Source organism: Diachasma alloeum, unplaced genomic scaffold (genome assembly GCF_001412515.2).
Source record: "Diachasma alloeum isolate Michigan unplaced genomic scaffold, Dall2.0 Dall_scaffold_00315, whole genome shotgun sequence".
Classification (NCBI taxonomy): domain Eukaryota; kingdom Metazoa; phylum Arthropoda; class Insecta; order Hymenoptera; family Braconidae; genus Diachasma; species Diachasma alloeum.
In genome coordinates, this window is record NW_021680454.1 from 319,881 (window position 1) to 343,965 (window position 24,085).

Below are 24,085 nucleotides of genomic sequence, written 5' to 3' on the forward strand. Positions count from 1 at the left end.
ATGTATAGAACATTGGGGTCTAGGAGTCTCCCCTGGTTCAAAACCATCTTTAGAGGTCCTAGCACGCCATTTCTCGACCCGCTCTTTCGTTTGAGCCCAAAAAAACATTCATATCTTGTCTGACATCTTTGCTACAAACTCGGGTCTTCAACTTGGGTTTTCAATTGAAGGCCCGAGTTGTAGACACGAGTTTGTAGCAGCGATGTCAGACAAGATATGAATGTTTTTTTCGGCTCAAATGAAAGAGCGGGTCGAGAAATGGCTTGCTAGGGCCTCTAAAGATGGTTTTGAACCAGGGGAGAATATTAAAAACGCAATTGAAAACAGACATCATCTTTAGAGACAATTGTCATCTTTAAAGACTTCTGCACGCCATTTTTCGAGATTTTTAGATTCAAGACTACTTCAATGTACTCAAATGCCATTAAGTGACACCTCAAATTGTCTACTCGAATGTTTTTCCCTTTTATTATGTACTACATTGAATTACAATGTATTTCGTCTAATTCGATGTATTAGGGGGTAATGAGTGTTGTCGTTGTGTGGAGTTTATGATATATAAATTGTCGGGAATTGTTCGGCTCAGTGAATTATTTTTTGGGCTCGAAATTGAGGAAATGATCGCCATTGTTGGTGAAATTTTATGCAATAAAAGGTCATTGTGCTAAAAAACTATGTTTAGTATTCCGTTTTATAAATAAATGGTTTCATGATGTGAAATTGATTGTTTACAGATTAAAAAAACATTCTTTCTTACCCTGAAAGCAATTGCTATCGAGATAATTAATTAGAGCTAATTGATTATAGCTGTCAGTGTTTTTCAATCATCAATTTATCTAAAAATGCCAAATTACTCGAATGGTTCATCCCTTCCACTACGTACTGCATCGAATTACAATGTATTTCTCTTAATTGGATGCATTACTGGATAGCGAGGGTTATCGTGTATGGAAATCGTGATATATAAATTATCCCGAATTATATATAAATTGTCCCGAATTATTTGCTTCAGTGAATTATTTCTGGACCCAAAAATTACAGCAAAAAATGCCATTGTTGTTGAATTTTTGTGCTCATTTCGCACATGCACATGTCAGAGCGAAATTTTATTCAATGAAAACTGAAGTTCGCTTTGAAATTCCGGTCGAAAGGGGATTATCATTTTTTGGTTCTTTTCGGTACTTAAAAGGGAGTTATTTACGTCCGTGAGGAATTCTGTGAATTGAATGCCGTCCAAAAACGATGTAAATATTTTTTAGCACGCATTCTTTCTTTGTTCGGCTCTCGAACTCTGGAATGAAATGTTTTATCTACCGTAGCGAAGGGAAATTATTATTTGTCGGGGGATTTTATTATGGGAAGTGAACGGTTTGGCATTATTTCTCGGAGGAATTGAGTGTCAGAGAGGCTCTGATCAATATCCTGAGACCCGAAGGAGATGACCATTTTTTTGGGGGATCTTTCTTCGTGCGCAGTGAGAGCTGCAAGGTATTTATGGAAATTTCCGCAGTTCCTTCTGTGACGAAGAAAAATGAATGCGGATGGTGAAAAAGAACGGAGGGAATTATTTTTAGGGTGAACGATTGATTTTTATGGATTGCATTAGAAATTATGAATTAATTCGTAGGAATTGGATTTAATTCCAATTCCTACGAATTAATTCATATTTTACAGTTTTTTCTTCTTTTTTCCTTCCCTTTTCATGAAAAAAATTTGAGCCGACGAATTTCTATATGTAGAACACATCTCAACGAAATAAATTGTATAGAAAAATCTAACTCTATTGCTTTTTTCTATCGAATATTTTCCGCTGAGAATTTTTATCGACAAAAACGCGTAGATAAGCGCCGGAATTTGATGAAAAGTTGGAAGTGAATTCAGCAGAAATGTACAATGCGTTTATTTATGAAGATAATTCCAGTAGAAACTATTTTATAGAAAAAAATCCGCAGAATTTCATCCTTTTATCCAACTTTACAGAAATTCTTCGACAGGAATTTCCCAAGTTGTTTCCTCTTTTTTCTTCTTCTTTTTTCGTTGAAAAACATGAAACAAAAATATGGAAAATTCCAGCCAAAGAATTTCTGCAGAACACATCTCAGCGGAACAAGTTGAATGTAAAAATTCGATTTTTACTGCTTTTCTACTGCTTTTTTCTATAGAATATTTTCCACTGACTATTTTTATCGAAAAAAAAACGCGTAGATTTATTTGCGGAATTTAATGGAAAGTACAATGTAACTACAACAAAATTGCCAAGCGAGTTCGCTAGGTTTTTTATGAAATTTTCTTGTTTCTTCGGGGCATTGAACATGGAAAATTCATTCATTCGTGCACCTAAACTCCGCCGAAATTCCTTGGGCATCCGAGAAAACCCGGCTTGACCCCGCGCGGTCAATGGACCCCAACAAATTGTCCGATTTTTCGACTGATTCAATAGACATTTTACCTGAGCACATGAGAGCAGGTAGTTTGAAAGCAACGGGGGAGGCGGATCGCGGTGAATGCGAAAAACGTGCCGAGGCCGAGGCACAACGGGATGCCCGTTAAATCGTGAAAATGCAGGTGAAGATTTTGGCAGGTAGAGGTTGGGGAAAATCCCCTCAAGGTCTCGCATTTTTTTCTTCACTCTCGCAAAGGACAAGAGATTTTCGGAGGCGAGAGGGGCTCAGGTAAGTCCCCGAGATGCCTCGAGGGAAAATTTTTCGTCCATCCACGCGATAATTTCGTGGGTCCCGTAATCCTCTGTATCAGCCACGAAATTTCGCTCATTCCGGGGCATGTGTTGTCTTATTTACCCCGAGGGGACGGGAAAAAAATCGATACCTCGAACAATACGGGATATTAAATTATTAAAGAGATGAAAATACTCACTCTCACGTCCAAGGGATAAATTTTCACAATTATATACTGTCACTAGTCGACGAACTTATTATTTCGGGGGTAACTGAGCACTGGGGTCACACTGAATCCATGGATGCGCGAGAATTTTTGGTAAACAATCGGTTGTGGGAGAGTCCGGTTGGGGATTCTTGGCGGGATACGAGTTGATGCGTAGCGCGTGCCTTCCAAACTACAACTTCGAACGCCAGCCCGCGCTTCTTCGGACGAGCGTGAGAAACACACGATCTCGCGGAGAGGATTTTGTTGGATTATGGGTGGGGGTTATGACCGCGAGATGGCGGGGAGGGGGTACGAGCGGTCGGTAAGGGGAGGGGTCTCTGTATCGACGGAGGGTGAGGGTCAGGACAAGCTATTATCAAAATTTTATGTTGATTTTTTTCATCATAGGGCTAATTAATTGTTTTTATTCCGCGTGGAGTTCCATAATTTTTTTCGCACTTTGAAGATTTTTTTATTCAATGGGAAATAAAATTTTATTGATAAAAGAATTATTCAAGTTTTTTGAATGCCGACATGTTTTTTTTTACTGTTCATTGTTGACATTGAAAATATGAATGTCATAATTCTCATGGGGATAATTTTATTAGAAATATTTATTTATAATTCTGTGCTAGAACGCGATATAATCATCAGGCAACCAAATATTTGTTTTACCGACGAATGGTGTATAAGCAGCTTTCACAAGGGTTACGAGGGTCACAAGGGTCACGACCCTTGTGCTACGAGCATCACAAGGCCACGCGCATGCGCAGATAGGCCTCGTGAGTGGAAGGCATGTTTTCCCGCGAAAATGATATGAACTCGAACGACTCTCCACTCAAAAAATTATGAGAATCATTAATTCGAAGGAAGGAATTTTCTCATGTCTCCCAGAAATCTTCGTCTACAGAAATATTCTCCCCCGAACATTTCAACAGAAATGAAAACGCGATTTTTCCGTTTTTCCTCTTGAAGTTACCAGCGACCAATGAAATCGCTCCCCACCCAACCCTCCCCTCCGTGGCGCTCTCGAGGAGAACGACTGCCCCGCCCTCTGGCGCCCCCCCGCGAAAAAAAATTCCCCCCGAAGACCCGCAAAACAGGACAAGGGGAGTAGGTGCGGTGGTGAGTTTGACGTCACACTCGTGCACTTCCGCCTCCCCCCGAGTGCCGCCGATCTCTCCCGAACGGGTCAATGTCTGAGGAGCGGAGGCATCGGAAAAATCTGTGGCCTGCGGTGTGCTGTTCCCGTATCCAAGAATCGACTTCGTTAAAAGAACATTTCGGAAAACTCCCGACCTAAGAAAAACGCCAGCATCTATCGGGTGAATCGGTGTCACCGGAACCCCTCCCCCGCGACTAACGCCCCGACCGGGAGATTCCCCCCCCCCCTCGAGTCCGGTAGTGCAGTGAAATCCCCCGTGTGTGTCAAACCAAAAAGTGACTAAAAAATTGCCGACACCTTTTTTCAACCGACGAGCTCCCGTTGGAGCTGAAAACAGCGGATTCGTGAGGTTCGCGACGCCGCCCACACGTCGTCAACGCCGTGAGGCCGTTCCGTCGCCCCCGCGGGAAAATGGTGTGCGCAATGTACACTGCAGCCACATCTCCACGGAGCCAAGACTAAACCCCTCGAAATTATCAACCTCCATCGAACATTTCCGACTTCCCCAGCGCCCGGTGCACCCGCAAATCTCGAAAAAAAAAACGAGTCATCCCCATCGGCCGGAGACAGTGCCCCGAGTATTCCTGTCATTCCCAAAAATTCTGAACAATAAATTCCGGAGTTACATGGAGAACAGAGAGATCGTCGACTGGTGGTGTGCTATATAATCCGTCGTGTCGTTTTGCCCGTGCGCGCCTCGTGTTACTACTGGCCGTTCTGAAAACGTCGGGCTCAACTCCTCATTTTTTTCTCTCACACACTCGAAAAAAAAAAAACCCCCCGAAAAAGTGAAGAAATTTTCTATTTCTCGGCTGATCAAGTTATCGAGAGTGTTCCCCACCCCCCCGAGTGGTGTCGAGTTTGGTGATCAGGTGAATGAGTGCAAGTGCGTGGTAATTGGTAATTGGTACGAGTGGTGGGTGAGGAGAGGGCGCAGGATTAAACCGTAAAGACGGCAGCCACGACGACGAGGAAGAAGCGGGACGCATCATTGCCCCGTCAACATCGAGGGGCAGAATTGTTGATAAGTGGAGTTACCTGGAGGATAGGATTACCCGCGGGTGAGGGGCCAGGGGGGAGAGGCTCCAGGGCCATAGGAGAACGTTTTATCTGAGGGATTTTTTTTTTTTCTCACGGGGGGATTTATTTCGGGGGATTTTAATTACCGACCGAGTCTGAGCGTGCAAGAGGCGTTAATTGAGACATTGGAGCGATGTGATATTGGTTGTCATTGATGTTCGTGACGTTTATCACTGGGAGAGTGCACAGTTTATAGTTTTGGAGGGAGGAGGGAGAGGTGTTGCGTTTTGGTGAGGATCCAGGGGCTTTCGGAGCGAATTTTCCGGGCTTTTTGGGGGGCTAGAGGGGACTTTTTTGGGGACTTTGGGGGTCAGTGTGAGGGGAGGAATCGAGGTGGTGGCGGCTCAGGTGCCGGCTAAGGTGGAGGTGGCTGGCGATTTATCATGAGCGGCCGTCCGAGGACCACTTCGTTTGCCGAGGGCACCAAGCCCCCCGCTAATCCGCCCCTGGGTGGCATGAAGATCAGCAGTGAGTAGTACTATGGATTATCACGTCTATTTCATAACCTAGAATTTTTTGGGAGGGATTTGAGGGCTGTTTTCGGTGCGAGAGGTGGTTTCCAAGGTTCTGGGGGCTTTTTCGGGTCGCGGAGGATCCCGGGGGGTGAGGGGTTAGGGGGGTTTAACGGTGGAAAATGTGGAATTTTTTGGGGACTTGTGAAGTGATTCGACAGGATGAATCCAGTTGAAGGTGAGCTTTTAGGTCTCGGGAGTTCGGGGAGATTGTGGAGCTTTTTTAGTTTATTTTGAAGAGATCTGCAGAGCTTTCAAGATTAATCCTGGATTTTACGAAAATTATTGCAAATTAAATTGAGGCGGTTTTAAGCGACAGTAACTCGAGATCGACAGAGGGGAATTCAATTTTTTTTTCATTTTCGAGACGTTTTTTGGGGATTTGAAGTGAGACGTGAGTCAGCCTGATTGCACCATTGCCTCGGGAGATATTGATGATTTAGGAGTGTCTGGTTTGCCGCAAGGAACTCTTGGAAATGTTCTGAACGATGTGGGATTCTCCTTGAACATGAACTCCAGAACATTTCAGGTTTTGTTTGGTATCTCGGAATGCAACGGGGATAACGAAAATTTCGTTCAGACGTTTTTTGCAGATCTTTTTCCACTCCACAAAAAAGATCTTGACAAAATTTTCGTGATCGCCCTCGGAGAGCCAGATATTCCCAAAAAATCGATCACAAATTCATCTTCAGCTCCAAAATAAACGCTAGAAAACTTCAACTTCAATTAAACGTCTTGGACTGCAAAGGCTACCTCAAAACTTAATTAATTACTTTTTCGTAGTTCTCAATCTCCACAGAAAGATCTCCCAAGTGAATTCCACTGTCTCCATTAAACCCCGAGGATTCCCCCAGAAAACTAATGACAATTGACTTTCGAACGCATTTAAAAACATTTCGTCTTCACTGAAAATTGTCCAATTCCTCTCCCTCCCAATGAATTGTTTACTCAGCAGTTGCATGACATTTTTCCTGATTTTTTCATTGAAAAAAAAATATTAATATTCATTTTGGACTCAGCGTGAGGGGCTGAACAAGCCCTCCCCCCCCACCCAAACGCCCCTTTGGCAAACCCACGTCCCTGAACTGGTGCGCGAACGTCACGTCAGTTAACTCTTACGACACTTTATAAATAAATCTTTTTATTTTTGAGTGCACATCGACGCACTTCATTGGCTGTATCTCTATTTCGTATCGACGCATGAGGCAGTGTCTTTGACTCTCCATTTTTATCATCCGTGAATGAATTATATTCGCTATCAGGAAAAATAATCGTCGATCTGTGCCCATGAGAACTGTATCACGACAGATGTTGCATCGCGTGATACTGCACATTTCGTCGGTTAAAATTGTCGCGCATTTTTTTTAAATTCCCCTCGAGGTTTTGGAATTTTGTTTTTTTTTTCCGTCAACATTTCCATTTTTGTAGTTATCAGCGGCGAAACTCGTGCTGCGCCCGCGCTCGCGCCAGCGCATTTACTTATTTTACAATCCACTTGACGACTGTCTAAAAAATCCTACGTCTCATCGTACCTGTTCACTATGGTAATGAGATTCACTCGGTTTGCCGATTGTGAATTCACGCACATGAAGGATGGCGAGATCATTGGGTCATTTTATTCGTCAATTTTACCGTGCGCTGATGCCATTGTTTATCGATCCACTCGGATGTGGTAGAGTTTATTACTATTGGTCACGCATGGCCTGGAGTTAGTTTCTTCCGATTGTCCAGTGGGATTTGATGAAGGGGAGGAAAACATTTTCCAGGGGTCAGTCTTCGTGGAATTACTGTTCAAAATTTTGACTGATATTTTTACCACGTCTCAATGAAATTTGTAAATTTCAGGGCAATTATTCTCGGAACTTTTTCCAGAGGTCACTTTTGTGGGACTAATTTTCCCTATATTATATATTATAATATTTTCCTATAATATCGCTCGTTATTAGCATAATTGATGTTTTTCAAGAGTAAAATCTTAAATTTTGGAAGGAGTTTAATTTGACATTTTGGTAATTCTTCGATTATCTCGGGAATAAGTTGTTTGAGAAAAAAATATGTCTAGACCTTAATTTTAGCTCAGGAAATTTCCAGCAAAAAATATTTTCTGATATTTTCCTCTAAAATCACTCGTTGCTAGCCTAATTGATGTTTTTCAAGAGTAAAGTATTAAATTTTGGAAATAGTCTAATTTGACATTTTTGATAATTCTTCGATTATCTCGGAAATACGTTGTTTAAGAGAAAAATATATTCAGACCTTTTTTGTAGCTCATAAAATTTCCACCGAAAAATATTTTCTGATATTTTTCCCTAAAATCACTCGTTATTGCGATAATTAATGATTTTCAAGCGTAAACGATTGAATTTCCACAAAAATTCGACTCGAAATTTTCGTCAATCCTCGAATTATTGAATTCAGTTTAAACAAGGGAATTGATTGCAAAACGTCTCCAAACCTGAAGCAAGATAACTAGCCATCCACAAGTTTAATACCTTGGCCCGACTCTATCCCTCCTCTCCCCGAAATGAAAACGAGAAGAAAAGGCAAAAACGAAAATACAAAAATCCTTAAATTCATGTCCGCGGCCTGAGCGGCCCTGGGCATGAATAAACAAACCCGGACAAATTGATGAATAACTTAGATGTCAAACCTCGTCGACAACACAACAGTCCAGGGAAACAGATATACTCCCGACATTGATGTGCTTCACCTGTAATCATCGGAATCCTTACAAACTTCCACACAAACCTCGTAATTTTAAATTCCTCGAAATGCCATTAAATTGTCTATTATTACACCTCATTATTTTCCGCCGGCCATTTTTATTTTTCAATATTGAAACAATGTAGAATTCGGTCTGTCTCTTGAACATTATTTTCTATGGGTGGTACCATGTACACTGCAGGTAGGGATGGGAGCAAAGTGACAACGGTAGTGGCCACACCTGGTGCTAGGCCAGATCATCCACAGGAGGTTGCCTATACCGATACTAAGGTCATTGGCAATGGCAGCTTCGGGGTTGTTTACCAGGCCAAACTGTGCGACACTGGCGAGATGGTGGCAATCAAAAAAGTTCTTCAGGATAAGAGGTTCAAGGTTTGTATCAATGACATTCACTTATTTTCGTCAATAAACGATTTTTCAAAACACCTGCAGAGCATTCAATTGCAAAGACGTAAATTTATTTAACAAGAAGAGATGTTTCAAGGGGAAATCTTCAATTGGAAGCAGAATTAATCAATTGTTTAATTAATTAGTCGTAATTATTGTCCTCTAAATCGCGAATTCTGGTTGAGGCTCTGTGAGGATGAGTTGACCATAATTTTCCTCCTGGCTCGCAAAAAGTCAGGGAATGAGCGATAAGAAGACACTATTTATCATATTCATGAAGCAATTGAATGCAACCCCACGAAGAGTGAAATAGTAAAAACCTAATGGAAAATTATTTTATTTACCATTTCAGAATAGAGAACTCCAAATAATGCGACGACTTGAGCATTGTAACATCGTAAAACTCAAATACTTCTTCTACTCGAGCGGTGATAAGGTAATTCGATCCCATTAATCCAATTATTACCTACGCAAAACACGTTTTACGATTGGGTTGGGGAGTGGTAGAACGATGGAGTGAGTTTCATTTGGGTTTCAGTTTTTGGAGGTTCTCGAATTTCGTCACTGAAAATTCATGATTTGACGAAAACAGTTCTAGTGAAATTTAAATTTCAATACAATTATTCCATGAAATGCCATGAATTCTTCAATTTTTTATCAATTTATAATTTAACGTAATTTCTGGTTTTCCTGTCGCTCAAAAATTTAAAATCCCATTGAATCTCACTATTCCAGAAAGAATTAATCTCATATTGACAAAATGGATAGTGGAATTAAATACAAAAATGAGAATGTCGATGACTTTTCATTTAAAAAATGAATTCAATGCAAATTTTGTGAAAAAATCAAAGTATTTAAGACAGATGATCCTCAAAAATTAATTTCGTAGTGAAATAAAATGAAAAAATCAACTTTGTAATTCATTTTTTGATATCTCAGAATTTGAGAATTCTGAGAATTAAAAAAAAAATTTCCAAAATATTAATCACAAATCTTTAAAAAAAATCTTTAAAAGTCAGATAACATTCCTTTATCTCGTTTAGCCACACCTCCACTCAACCATTAGACATAATCGTTTCCTCTTGAATGATCTATTGTCTAGCACACAACTGTCAATACGTTAATGATCAATTGAAATTTGTCAATTCCCATGCACGACGATAATTGTTCTCAACGCGTGGATAATCTAGCACTCGTTGCAATTGATCCGTAGAAATTAGTGAAAACAAAAGAAATGTTACGAAACTGTTAGATTAATGCATGCACTATTGTTGTTTTGTCCTTTCGTAGAACATCTTAAATGCGACTAATGCAGTTTTTCATGTGTCCGTAAGTTGGAGACGTACCCAGTGCTAGTTCTTTTTCGGTTTTCATATTTGAGTGAATTTTATCAATTCCCTTTGCCAACGATCATCTTTACAACAGCCTCATGTGCTTGATTTTTTTATTACTGTGATGGAGAAAGTAGAAGAAGCTCAGGCGCTACATTTTTTTTCAAGTGATGGAGAGAATGGAAGTGGGACGAGATGAATGGTCGGGGGAAGTGTAGGAGTGGCTTTGGTAGAATTCATTCATAGTCCTAGTTGTTTCTTCAAGGATTACTCGCGATCGTTGAAGATCGAATATACCACATTTTCCTCATCGTAATGCAGTTGGATGATTCAGTTGTGAAGTGGGGAATTGCGGGTGACGAGTCAATTACGAATTCTTTGAAATTGTCTCAATTTTAACGTCAATTAAAATTCTGGTAATTTTCGGCCGATTCTGGTGAACAATTCTGTATCTGTACTGTGCGAAACAGTAGAATTTCATCTTTCTATACAATTTTTTTATTGAGATATTTTATGTAGAAATTCGACATGGATTTTCTATATTTTTCATAGCAAATGCCCAATAGCTACTCTTATAGAAAAAATCAGTAGAATTTAATTTTTTCATTGAGATATTTACTATAAGAATTCCTCGCTATAAATTTTCCAAGATTTTCTCAACTTTTTTCCCTTTCAGTTGACAAATGCATCAATTAAAAATCTCAATAAAAAAATTGAGTCGAGGAAATTGTACGAATAGATTCCAATAGAAATCCAATAGAATTTCCGCCCACTCGTTATGCCACTTCACCCCTGAATTCTTTGATCAATTGTGTCGAAAATGTAATCGTTAATATTGTTTCTTGGTGGCATTTGCTTCTAGAAGGATGAAGTCTATCTCAATCTCGTGCTGGAATACATACCTGAGACTGTGTACAAAGTTGCACGGCACTACAGCAAGAGCAAGCAAACGATACCGATGAGCTTCATCAAAGTGAGTGATCAAAGAACCCCAAGAACAATTAATTAACTTCGCCCATCACGGGGGTGGCTTTTCAATAAATAAAAATAACCACCAAGTGCTCAGCGTTCTTTAATGATTATTATTTTTTTGTCGAGTTTAATTTTAGAATTCGCTATTGTCGAGCTCAATGGGGAACTAAAGAGTCTCTGATTGAAATATCACATCTGGGTCATTAGATCGTCTCGTTAATGAGCGACTTTACGAGGATTTAACGTAAAAGCCAAAACATTTTTTGTTGGCTTATGATTTTTTTCTCATTAAAAATTCCAAGTGTTTTAACGAGGAACCAACAGCTCGCGTTAATCAAACGATTGAAATTCCTGATGATCAGGTGGGTGTAACTGACCACTAATGCAATAATTTTGCCTTTCAGTTATACATGTACCAACTGTTCCGTTCTCTGGCATACATTCATTCGCTGGGCATCTGTCACAGGGACATTAAACCCCAGAATCTTTTACTCGATCCAGAGACTGGGGTTTTGAAGCTCTGTGACTTTGGATCAGCCAAGCATCTCATTCGTGGTGAACCAAATGTATCTTACATATGCAGTCGCTATTATCGGGCACCTGAATTAATCTTCGGGGCTATCGATTACACCACCAAAATTGGTAAGACCCTGTGCACATTTTGATGAATTTATTCTCTTGGTGGACTGAACCATTATTTTTTTAACATTTAAAACACAAATGACGCATTTAAATGAAATACAGTTCTTTGTCTGAAATTATGGTATTGATTTTGACAAAATGTTTGCCGGAAATAAATGAACTCGAATATTTATTGCAATGGGGGTGTCTTAATCGCGAATAATTCATTCATTCCGGACAAATAGTCTATTAGAATCAAACGAACCAGTTTATTTTCTATTAATAAAGTCTTTATTTCCATCAGGAAAACATTTGTTTCCTTCCGAAAATAATTTACTTGATGCAAATGAAAATAAAATTGATTAAATTTGAATAAAGCAGTTCTCTGGGTTTCATTTCATCATGACAATGTTGATCATTTATTCATGAATTATTGATTATTCTAGATGTGTGGAGCGCCGGTTGTGTATTGGCTGAGCTGTTACTCGGTCAGCCGATATTCCCTGGTGACAGTGGGGTCGATCAGCTTGTTGAAATCATCAAAGTACTCGGTACACCGACACGTGATCAGATCAGGGAAATGAATCCTAATTATACGGAGTTCAAATTTCCACAGATCAAGTCACATCCCTGGCAAAAGGTATATCTTGTTTTGTTTTAGATTTATATTTTTTTGGGGAGTGAGAAGATGGATTTTAGGGGAGAATTCATCTTGGGAATGACTTTTGAATTGATTGTTAATGATTTCCTTTGAAATTACCCGTTTAGTGTCATTCAAATTGAATTTTTTGCACAGAATTATCCTTTTTTAAACATTCGTTGTTTATAATTAAATGATTAAAATCGTTAGAATTTCAAATTCTCAACATAAATGTCTCGTGATAATTGTTTTTAACAGCAAACATTAATGATTTGAAACCAATCAATCATTAATTGGTGTTAATTAATGGTTTTTAAATGCCAAGTAATAAATCGTTCATCAAAACGTGGATTTTTAGATTCTTGTTGATGAAATTTTCAAAATTTTCCTCTAAAATTACTCGCCACCGAGATAATCCAATACTTCATTAACAAATTATGAAAAATCGACTCAAACTGAATCGTGTTTTCTCCAGGAAACTCAATACCCCAGATATTTTCTCGAGTATTATTAGATCGCCTACATAATCTTACCCTTGATGAAAGCGCTGAAAAAATCCATCTCCTGCACTCTATTGCAGATATCTGATCACATTGTCACTTGTAAAATCATCATCACCGAAGACTTGACGTAAACCGCAGATAATTTTACTTTTTTTTTCTATTTTTTTTTCTCTCGTATGACGATCAACCTATTCGCATATTCTTCTCGTGATTACAGTGTATGCTCCAACGAATGAGCTCAGCAAAGTGTACCACAAAGCACCAAAAAATTAGAGTAAGTGATTTCTCTTGGAACATGTGCTGCAAATTGCTGTCTCGGATTTTTCTATCTCTGTTTACCTTTTTTTTATTCTTTTATTTTTTTACCCCACCGCGGACTCACAGATGTCGATTTGATGGTGAAATGGTGAAAAAAGGGTCAGATAATTCCAAATCAATGAAATTGGAGATTTTTTTGTTTCAAAATTTATGAGAAAAATTGCAATTATCTCGCTCTTTCTTTTTTTCTGAGGGGAATGAGATTTAGAAAAATAAGACAACTTGGCAATCCCTCTCGAATTTTTTAATATTTTCTAATAAATAATTTCGCACTGGAATTAACTGACCCTTTTTCAGCTTTACAATGATTTTTTAAATAAATTTTTCTTAAATTTCAAGAGAATATTTAAAGAAAAAAAATTATTTTGCGTCATGTTCTGCCATTTCACTATTAAATTGATAATTTCCGTCATTTTTTTGATAATTACGAGATGAACCAAAAGTTTTTGAACAAAAATCCAGAGTTTTTCACTAGCTCGCCATTGACAATACCGTCTAACACGACTAACAAAATCATCATAATTATTTTTATCACCATTCTCACGGCAAGATTTACCCGAGAGCCTTTGCAGAGACAATCACTTACTCTAATGAACTTAAATGAGACATAATGACAACAAAATATCCAAGAGAGTTCACCAGAAATTTCAAATGTTGAATTGAACGACTTGAATACCAGGCTATTGAGCTTTGAACTCATCTGAACTCATAAAATGCATATTTCATCATTACCATAGCGATTATTTGAGTGGATTTAGCTGTATCCATGGATGATACTGAGGAGATCCTAGGAATTTTTAAATTCTCTGCGATTTTTTGCGGATTAACCCTTACATTCCCCTTATCCCATTGAGTGGAACCGATTTCAACGGATGATTAAACATTTAGCGAACATCGTGAATTATCTGGATGGTTTCACATTCATGAATGTTTTATGAGAAGAAAAATTTTATGGGGATGATTTTCGAAGGAGTTTAACAGAGAATGGAGTCAATTTTTGTTTTGGGGGAAAAATGAGGAAATTTCAATGAAATTTCAAATTTTCGAACATCAGAATGACGAAAATTTCCCAATTCATTTGAATTTTCACAGAATACATGAAATTTCAAGTTATTTGCAATTCAGGAATATATTCACCTCAATTTTCCAGGTTTTTCCAGTTTCCACTGAATTTTAAATTTTCAAGATGAAATTCCTTGGGATTTCAGGAGAGTTCAGCAACAATTTTAGGATATCTAGGATATTTTTAGGATAAAATTTAGGCAATTGAAGAATTCACTGAAAATTCAATGAAATTAAGATTTTCTCCAATCCATCCCCCAAAAAATAACCTAGGATCTCCTCCCTCTCCACTACCCCCCAACCCACCTCCAAAAAATTGATTTAAGCTGTCTAAACTCCAGGTATTTCGTGCCCGAACACCCCCAGAAGCAATGGAGCTTGTAGCCCGCCTCCTGGAATACACTCCACCCCTGCGAATAACACCCCTGGCAGCCTGTGCCCACCCATTCTTCAACGAGCTACGAGAACAAGGCACCCTCCTGCCAAGTGGACGTGAACTACCTCCACTCTTTAACTTCACTGAACACGAGTTACGTATCCAACCAAATTTAAATTCAATTTTAATCCCAAAATACATGCAAACAGCGGAGACAACAACTGAGGGACAATCGACAGCAGAGCCAACGAGTACAGCTGCTGGTGGTAGTGGTAATACAACTGATAGTAACGTTAATACGACATCGCCCTCCGTCACACAAAATACCGATCCTAATCAATCGACCATGGCCTAAGCAGGCCGCAATGAAAGCAAAAAGATAAACCAACAATTTAATTTACTTCATTTCGATGAATTAATCCCAATAAAGAGCAAGAGAATTCATCATTTTGCATCGAGAATGCCCCATTGTAAATTGAACTCAACTCCCTAGATCAATGCCAGCTGCGATTAAATTGAGTCGATAACTGTGTAATCGAGATGATATTTAAAAAAAACCTCCTAATGAACTAGGAATAGCGGTCGGGACAGCAATCGATCAGTTTCGCCTCCAATTACCCCAACAGACTCAATATCAGCACTTGATCGAAGGGTTGAATTCAGTGTATATAATAGAAAGAACAGGTTCGTTCTGGAGGCCTCTGATGGTTATATTATCCTAAGGAATCTTGGTTAAAGATGTAACGTAAAAAATTTAATGAAAAAAAAACAAAACAACATGTGTGGTAGCGAGTTAGAATTCGCTTGCATCGTCTTTTTATCGAATTTAGCTTCTTGAACGGGTGCTGGACGTTTTGATTACTGGAACGCGTGGGCCATCGAGATTATTCGGGGGAGACTACTGTGAGTTTAAAGTCCCGGATAAAAACGATGAACGAGTGCGAAAAATTGATTAAAATGTAGAAAAACGATTACAAATTTTTTTTATTCGACTTCAAACAGCCAATTTCATTTTTGTTAAGTGAAAAACAAATTCACTAAATGAAAAAATTCACTAAAAATATTTATAATATTGTTCATTTGTTTCAGACAGCATAAAATCGAGAAATAGGGAAAAGTGATTCGTAATTGTTATTCTACACATTGTTTGGAAATTGAAAAAAATCTAGTTCAAAAATTGAGGGCACGGAATTATTATTTTTTGCACATTCTTCGTTGTTATAAATATTTAAAAGTCATGGCAGTCTCCTCTTAAATATAATCCTTCATCAATCGATTAAACGTCCCCAGGGCATTGATGTGCTGTTCCACAAACGTTCAAATCGCTATTAATACTTTGTTATAGTCGAGTGTATTATTATTAATTATTATTTTATTATGATTTATTTTTCTTCTCTTGTAATAAATGTGAGAATCTAGAGGTCGCGATTATTTTTCTAATTGTCCAGTGTTTTATGTTTAATCCACGTAAAACGTTTTTTTTTTGTTGTAATGTGAAAGGTTGATGAAACTTGGGGGATAATTAATTTTCGAAGAAAATAAAAACAAAGACGTCGTACCTAGATTAATGCTCCATTGGCCTTTTATATATAGTAAAAGAATCATTAAATCGAACTATTAAAGAGTTAATAATAATGCGTTTAGAGTTGTCGTATGAAAATCCAATGAAAATTATTTAAGTGAAAACGAGATGATTATTTTACTGACTGAGATAGGATGTACACAGTGGGTAGCATATTTGTGCGATATCATTGCCTCGCATAATTGTTATATTTTTTTCTCCATTTTTTTCAATTTCTGGACGTATATAAGGGGCTGTTGTGGAGAACAGCAGGAAATTAGATCGATTTAAATAAAATGCCTTTAACATTAATTATTTGTATATTTAAATATTAATTATTGACGAGAAATTTAATGGTAATAACACCAGTTGTAAGTTTATAAGCGATTTTATTTTTTCTCTCTCTCCATTTCTCTCTTTTTTTTTCGTAGGAAGCTTTAATTCATGAAATCAAATCCCTCATCAATTTGCAATATTTTCTCGGTGTCTCGTTGTTTTTTTGGTCATTTCGATTGAACAATCTGGCACATCATTCACACATATCATCTATTTTTCGAGGTAGAGTTGAATTTACCGGAATTGGAGATGTTTTCTTTTGTTTTAGGACTCATGTGAATATTTATCACTGATAATAAATCTTCGAAAATATGTTTTTTAGTTTATCTTTTATTTTTTTGGCTTTAATTGTCTGTTTTCTTCATCTTTTTAGACGAATTTTTGGGTTTTTTGGGTGAACTTGTACAACGGTTTGACCTGAGAGATAAAAGGACGATGCAATTACGTAAATTAGGTGAAGAAATTGAAATTCTGTACAGATTAAAGATTTGATGGAGGCTATGCTGCGACACCATCCACATCCCAATTCTACATTTGTCCGTTGCTAGTGGAGTTTGAAGATATGAGGGGTGAAGGGGGGTAACGAGGGGTGATATTCCCTGGGAATATTTGGATATTCAAGAGAGAGAGATAACGAAATTTTTGAAGAGACCTTTTTTGCAGAGCGCAATTAGAGCTGCAAAAGGGGTATCTCAAAGGTAGGTAAGAAAGTGGGTTGATTTTATGTAGGTTCCGAGATATTTTTTGAAAACTAAATTCACAAGTGAATTGATCCTCTTGTTTTGCCACTTCACTGCTGATGATTGTTGTGCCCAGAAGATGGTCGGATGAACAGCAGATTTTAATGATATTCTCTATGAAAAGAATTACGTTGCGTCTTGCACCCTGACACGCAATAAAAATGACACCGGGGTGTTCCATGTACGTAGAATGGACGAGAGAACTAGACCTGGACCTCGGAAAATGTTTGAAAGAATTCAGAGAACCACTCGATTTTTTTCACCTCATCAACATTAACTTATCTCAATAACGAGGGGTTTTACGAGAAAATGTCCCTGAACATTTTTTGTAGCTGATGAAATTCTCCACAAAAAATCTCTTTTGACATTTTCTTCTAAACTCACTCGTTCTCAAGAAATGAACACTTTATAAAGAGAAAGAATTGTTATTCCTTCGCGTGGAATTAGTGTAATGTTTCCAGTCAGAGTGCAAGACTCCTAACAACCCTTTAATTTCAATAAACCGTATCTTCCTCAAAGTACTAAAACCATTTGACATATTACCCCACGGGCACTCGCTTTCACTATAAAGAAGAATCCAAAAAACCCCCAATTTCCGAAGAAATGGATGAATGCTTCGTTTCCCCCAGAAAAAAAATTTATCGGAGAGCGTTTTTACACACTTCTAGAGAGCAATGTAATTCGAGAAACAGCACGCTTTCATAGTTTTCACTTTTTCATAAATCCAAAAAGCTAGAGAATATTAAAAAAATATATATAAAGCGTTGTATTAAAGAGAAAAAAAAAAATATTGATACGAAAAATTGTTTATACGGTACATCTCAATCATGTACATTCGGCGATTGTGCCTGTTGCAAACGCGTTGATTAAAATACTCGAAGTGAAACATTCAGTTTGAGGAGAAAATTTTTTAATTTGCATGACGACGTTTGTCGTTCGTATGATCGCAATGCAGAATGCGTAAATGCTCATTATCGATCGTAATTAGTGAGCAAGGTCCACTGGAGAAGACATTCAGATTGATTCGAATGGACATCTGAATCCAGAAATTCAAATTATGAAATTGTCAGGTAGAAGAGAGAAGCTCATACGCAATTGTGCGCTTTCTAATGCAGTGGCTTTCCCTCTAAAATTAAAAAGGAAAAAGTAAATTAAAATTGTCATTCCCATGAGGTGTCGAGTCTCGTGATGTCATTAAGAAACATTCATCGGTGGAGGGGGGGATGAGGTGATCTAATTTTACTTGAAGAATTATTTTTGTTGAGTGTCTTAAAATTTCATGGAGATTGCAAAATATCTAGGATTTTTTTGAAGAGAAGAATTACAGTTGTCAGAATGCATTTTTTTCTCATTATGAAGCCTGAAAAAATATCTTTGAAATGAGCCCTGACTCATTCGAATCGAAAGAACAAGAATTCTCTGTCGAAAAAAGCCGGAAAAATATGAAAGATGACTTAAAAAATTTGTTCATTTTTGCAGAAACTGGAAGAAGTGACTTGAGGGACGATTTGGAGACGATAAATAATTCTAAGAAATGTTTAAAAACACGAGGTGGGATGCCGCCATCTTTGAAGCCCCTCGCGACAGTGGGAAGGGGTATCCAAGCAAGATGGCGGCGCACAGACCTACCACCTCGTGTTTTTCAACATTTTTTAAAATTATTTATCCTCTTCAGATCACCTCCAACTCCTGCAATCCTGTTCTAGAGGAGGAATAATTTTTTTAAGTCATCCTTCAGATTTTTTCATCACTTTTTGGCTGAGAATTCAGGGCACAAAGTTGTCCCGCATTTCGGCCATTTTATCGCACTTTTTGAAAAGGTTTTTTCCGAGATAAGTTTATTGAAAAAAATCTTAAACTCCAAAAATTTTCATGAAGATCATTTGCAGCTCTAATTATTCATAAAAAAATCCTAAAAAATTCTATATCTCTCAGAGATATTCTTCGAAAACGACTCCTCAAGTGAAATAGACTCTTCTCATTGACCCCTCCCCCCTCAATCATCTAATCCTCACCCCCCGACAACTAAACTAAAGAAAAAAAAAAATAGTATAATTAAAAGCCCTCGAAGAGGCGCCCCTGAAACCAAGTGCGAGTCGACACTAAAAAGCTCGTGTCAGAGAGATAAATTTCAGTGTAAAACCTCGTAACGTTGATTTGTCAATGTACTATACTAGGAAAAATTGTTTAATACATTGCACTGCACTGTCATTATGGCGCAGACTACAATGATATAAAAAAAAAATTTGATTAAGAAGAGATAATGAAAACGAAGCGATGTGAAACACTAGACGTATAATGATACTATCAGTAAAAACTTAAGTCTATGGAGAAGAAATAAACTACAGAATTCATTTTATTTCCTTTCGCTGGTGCATAAAAAAATTAAAATGGGATAACTGAGTGTAAACGAGGATTTTTGTGGATGTGTGAGTGGTACTAGATGCGTTGTATGATGAAGATCGTTTCAGTTAAGAGAGAAACAAAGAGAAGAATCTAAAAAATCATGAGAACGTGGGGATTAAGTGGACGGAGAAATTAAATTAAATTAAATAAATGAATGAAGAAGCGTATACATACATATATGTATGTAATATATGATAAATTGAAAGAAACATGTATATGAATATGTATATGTATGTATAATTATATGAATTACACATTATACGATAATTGTAGCAATTATATCATCATATTATAAATGTATTGACACGAGAGTTGGCCGTTCTACGATAACAAGATGAATATGAAAATCGAGTCTCGGACGAGCCATATTATACTACTGTACATTTTTGTGGTTTATTTAACAATAAAAACATTAACAATTAATGGGTCTATTTTGTAAAAAATTAGCATTGTGCATATTTTTTTTTATTTCATAAATTTTGTTTTTAATGTGTACGACAAAAAATTGATGGGAAAACCTAGCGAATGTGATAGAAAATTATATTAGTTTCTTTATGGAAAATCTCATTTTTCGAAAAATTCCCCGACATAAATTTTCTCCACTCTATTTTTTTCTCTTTCCATTAAAAAAATATAAAATAAAAATACTTGGAAAATTTTAGGTAAAAATCGGCTGAAGAAATAAATTACATTTTTATCAAGAATTGAGAGAATTTAAAATAGAATTTTAATAGAATTCTGATAAAAAATTCGTAGTGAATGGATTCGTTTTAGTTTAGTGTTACTTTTGTCATTTGAATTCGTGGGATAATGTAGGGATTTGGTTTATCGAATTGGACATCTGTTAAGGAGGTTTAAAAGCTTGTGGAGGGCAGTTCTAACCTCAGAAGTGACTGACAACTTTCGGCTGTTTGATTTTTCGCTAATTCACGCTGGTCGCGGTGTTTTGGGACTCAAAGCTGATTTTGGTTGTTTATTAGAGCAAGATGAGTTCGATTGGTACTGGAGTGAGTATTTTAGTCGATTTACATTATTATTATTTAATGAAAAACTGCATGAACTTGGAAAGGAAGCATTAGTATTTGAGAGTTGTCATGCTAACCTGTTTTGGGTTTGAAAAAACTCTTCATAATTCGTTTGAACGAGAGGTTTTTGTAAAATTACGTTAAATTTTATGAGAATTGGTGATTATCGAAAATATAAATCAACAGATGTGGTCAGAATTGAAAATAATGTTGAGACGCTTGAAAAAAATTCCTAGAAAAAACGAGAATTTGATGGAAAATTTTATTGGACGTCTATTGAATTTTTCGAAGGCAAATTGTTTTATAGAATTTATTTAATGCCATTTTTTCATACAAAATTTTTACAGCTTTTTCTATTGGGATGATTTCTGCAGGAATTTCTCGAGATTAATTTTTCAATTTTTTGAAAGCTCTTTTTGTTCTCTTTTTATAAAAAAAAAATCAAAAAATTTTTAAATTTTAAGCTGAGAAATATGTACCGAAAATATCTCAATAGAATAAGCTGCTTATAAAAATCGAAATTCATTCATTTTTTCTATAGAATATTTTTCATTGAACATGACAATAAAATTTATAAAAACGCATATAAAGTTCAATAGAAAACCAATAGAATTTCCTGGCGAATGTGCAAGGTATTTTAAATAAAATATTCTCGTACGTAAAAAAATGAGAAAAACTGTATTTCTTACAGTACGACCTCTCAGCATCGCAGTTCTCCCCGGACGGTCGAGTATTCCAAGTGGAATACGCTCAGAAGGCAGTCGAGAACAGCGGGTAACTACCAAATCAAATACCCCATAATTACCCCAAACAACAAAACCTCAAAGCAAATTTCGTATCCTACTCGTAAACTAGTAAATCAGTCACTCCGAAATTAAGTAAACCTAATTACCAGCACTCCTCGCATTTACGGTTGGATAGATGCACCGAAAACGCTAAATTCCTGAATAAATGTGGCTTTGATCCCACGGATTATCTTCCCCCTTCATTATTAATCCCCATAAATCCCTCGATTTATCTGTCTTTTACTTCGCAATTTTTTATTTTATTTAATTGCATTTTACTGTACAACTTTCTCTATTGAGAGATTTTCTCTGGGAATTCTTGAACGTGAATTTTCTGGGTGTTTTCCTTTGTGTCTTTTCTTATTTAGAAAATCGAAGCCGCGAAATTCTTGAATGGAATTGGTTTATGCGCATTTTTTTCAACAGAAATGTTGAGTGGAAAATATTCTATAGAAAAAAACCGCAGAATTTAATTCTTTTATCCCATTAATTCTACAGAGATATTTTCTACAGAAATTCCTTAGTTTAATTTTTTTGTTTTCTCGTTTGATTTTCTTAATGATCTCTGCAAAAATAGAGTGAAACAAGTTGAAGTAATTTATATTGATTCCTATAAAAAATACTCCAATACATGGAGTCGTATACAAAAATGAAATTCAATTGGACATTGTCAATAAAAAAATGCGAAGTAAACCTGTGGAATTTCCATTCTGTTTCCAGGAATGTTTTCATAGTCACGCAATTCCTCAATTTCTGAATACCTCCATAGCTCATCATCCCGCGTAGATCAATTCTCCACACCCCCTCGATCTTTACCTCGCGTCTCATTTTCAGAACAGTAATTGGCCTCCGAGGCAAAGATGGAGTGGTGTTTGCAGTGGAGAAGCTGGTGACATCAAAGCTGTACGAGCCCGGGGCAAATAAAAGAATCTTCAACATCGACGAGCACGTGGGTATGTCTGTATCTGGTTTGATCTCAGACGCTAGACAAATAGCGGAGATAGCTAGATCCGAGGCAGCCAGTTACCGTGCACAGTATGGAATTGGTATTCCCGTGAAATATCTCAACGAGAGAGTTGCGATGTACATGCACGCTTACACCCTCTACTCAGCAGTGAGACCTTACGGCTGTTCAGTAATTCTTGGGGCATACGAGACCAATGGCCCCGCCATGTACATGATTGACCCGTCTGGTGTGTCCTACGGATACTTTGGCTGTGCCGTTGGAAAAGCCAAGCAATCTGCCAAAACTGAAATTGAGAAGCTCAAGCTGGCTGACATGACCTGCAAGGAACTTGTCAAAGAGGCTGCACGAATTATTTATCTCGTTCACGATGAACTTAAGGACAAACAATTCGAACTCGAGATGAGCTGGGTGGGCGCCCACACCAACGGCAAACACGAGCGTATTCCACACGAAATTAAAACAGAGGCTGAAGCCAAAGCTCGTCAGGCCATGGCCGAGGACTCTGACAGCGACACCGAGGACATGTAGAGGATTAATTATCAGTTAATGGTTTTTTTATAATTATTGTACTGTACACGAGAAGTTTTTTCGGATTAAATGCGATGATTGGAAGAGATCAGGCGGAGATTGAGTTTTTATTATTTTTTTTTATGGGGTTGATCGGGGGTTTTCGTTGGGAGTTTTTTGATCTTTTGAGTTTAACGAATCGCGTTGACGATTGATCAGCAACGAGTTTCAGGAATAACAAGCATCATCCATTAATCTCGTTAAACCGGCTCAACTCTTTTTGATGTAACGATTGGATGATTTTATTTTCGAGCCATCAACGCGATGTGAGGGTTCTGGGAATTTTCGATTGTCCGGCCGATCAAATTGCGGGAAATCAATAGTTCAGGCGTTGGGGGTGTAGCGTAATGCATTGAATTTTTTTTATGACAGAGTTATATTGTCAGAAGAGAATTTATTTTTCAAACTTTTAAGCAGCAGAAAGAGAATTCTTCCAGTTACTTCAATTTTTAATTCATTGACAATTTTTTCTGATTTCTCCAATTTTCATTGATTCTTTCCATAAAAATTTGAATTTTTGACGACGAAATCCCGTGCAATATCGGTGAAAACGCGATAAAAATTCCCAAACAGTTAAAGATTTCCTCAAAATAACTTTTCCAAGTTGTTTCCACTCTATCATTCTTCTATCTCCCTTTAAAAAAATCGAGGAAAAAAAAACAGAACTAATGGAAGGCTCAAAAGAAATTAAAAGAATTATTCCTACAAAATTCCCAGATAAAGTTTCCCTATGAAATTCTTTCACGTATTCTTCGACAATTACATTCCTCACTGAGTAAGATGTGCAGAGTTCCCTCAATCCTCTCTCCACAAAATAAAATCTTCTGAAATTCCCTCTGCAACGGCTCATTGTCAAGATAATTTAATCCCAAACAAGATATAAAATCGACTTATTCCCGTGTACATTCCACCACTCCACCCCTGAATGCTCCACTCACCGAGGCACCCTTTTCACCGAATAGTCGGGACATTTGAACGAAAAGCGCTTCACGTTGTAAATGCGCATGCCGACGAAAATCCGCCCCCGAAGCCTTCAAAAGCCGCTATATAAGGGGATGAAACTTTCAAAGACAGGAACCAGTCAGACGCGCTCCACGCGGCACCACGAAATCGCGGCACCAAGT

The 24,085-nt window shown here is 37.5% G+C and overlaps 3 protein-coding genes across 5 annotated transcripts in view; 2 read left to right on the forward strand and 1 right to left on the reverse strand.

Annotated features, from left to right (window-relative positions):
• LOC107039989 (connectin) overlaps window positions 1–3,094 on the reverse strand; it is a 23,284-nt gene extending 20,190 nt beyond the window's left edge. The window contains exon 1 of the mRNA XM_015259874.2: window positions 2,875–3,094. The gene's annotated coding sequence lies outside the window, so the exon portion shown is untranslated. The remainder of the gene's footprint in view (window positions 1–2,874) is intronic.
• Window positions 3,095–4,032: 938 nt separating this feature from the next.
• Window positions 4,033–20,040, forward strand: LOC107040039 (glycogen synthase kinase-3 beta). 3 transcript variants are annotated; one of them, XM_015259942.2, is made up of 7 exons: window positions 4,033–5,596; window positions 8,525–8,736; window positions 9,104–9,187; window positions 10,945–11,055; window positions 11,459–11,696; window positions 12,122–12,315; window positions 14,540–20,040. In XM_015259942.2, the coding sequence occupies exons 1-7, from the start codon at window positions 5,512–5,514 to the stop codon at window positions 14,927–14,929; spliced, it is 1,314 nt and encodes a 437-aa protein (XP_015115428.1). In that variant the 5' UTR covers window positions 4,033–5,511; the 3' UTR covers window positions 14,930–20,040. The 3 variants fall into 3 exon arrangements, with proteins under 3 accessions (XP_015115428.1, XP_015115429.1, XP_015115430.1); XM_015259943.2 differs by having other exon boundaries at window positions 4,034–5,596; window positions 8,546–8,736; XM_015259944.1 differs by lacking the exon at window positions 4,033–5,596 and adding an exon at window positions 5,765–5,818 and having other exon boundaries at window positions 8,546–8,736.
• A 460-nt stretch (window positions 20,041–20,500) lies between these two features.
• Window positions 20,501–23,010, forward strand: LOC107039998 (proteasome subunit alpha type-3). The gene is made up of 3 exons (XM_015259886.1): window positions 20,501–20,624; window positions 21,334–21,416; window positions 22,262–23,010. The coding sequence occupies exons 1-3, from the start codon at window positions 20,604–20,606 to the stop codon at window positions 22,920–22,922; spliced, it is 765 nt and encodes a 254-aa protein (XP_015115372.1). The 5' UTR covers window positions 20,501–20,603; the 3' UTR covers window positions 22,923–23,010.
• The last annotated feature ends 1,075 nt before the right edge of the window (window positions 23,011–24,085 follow it).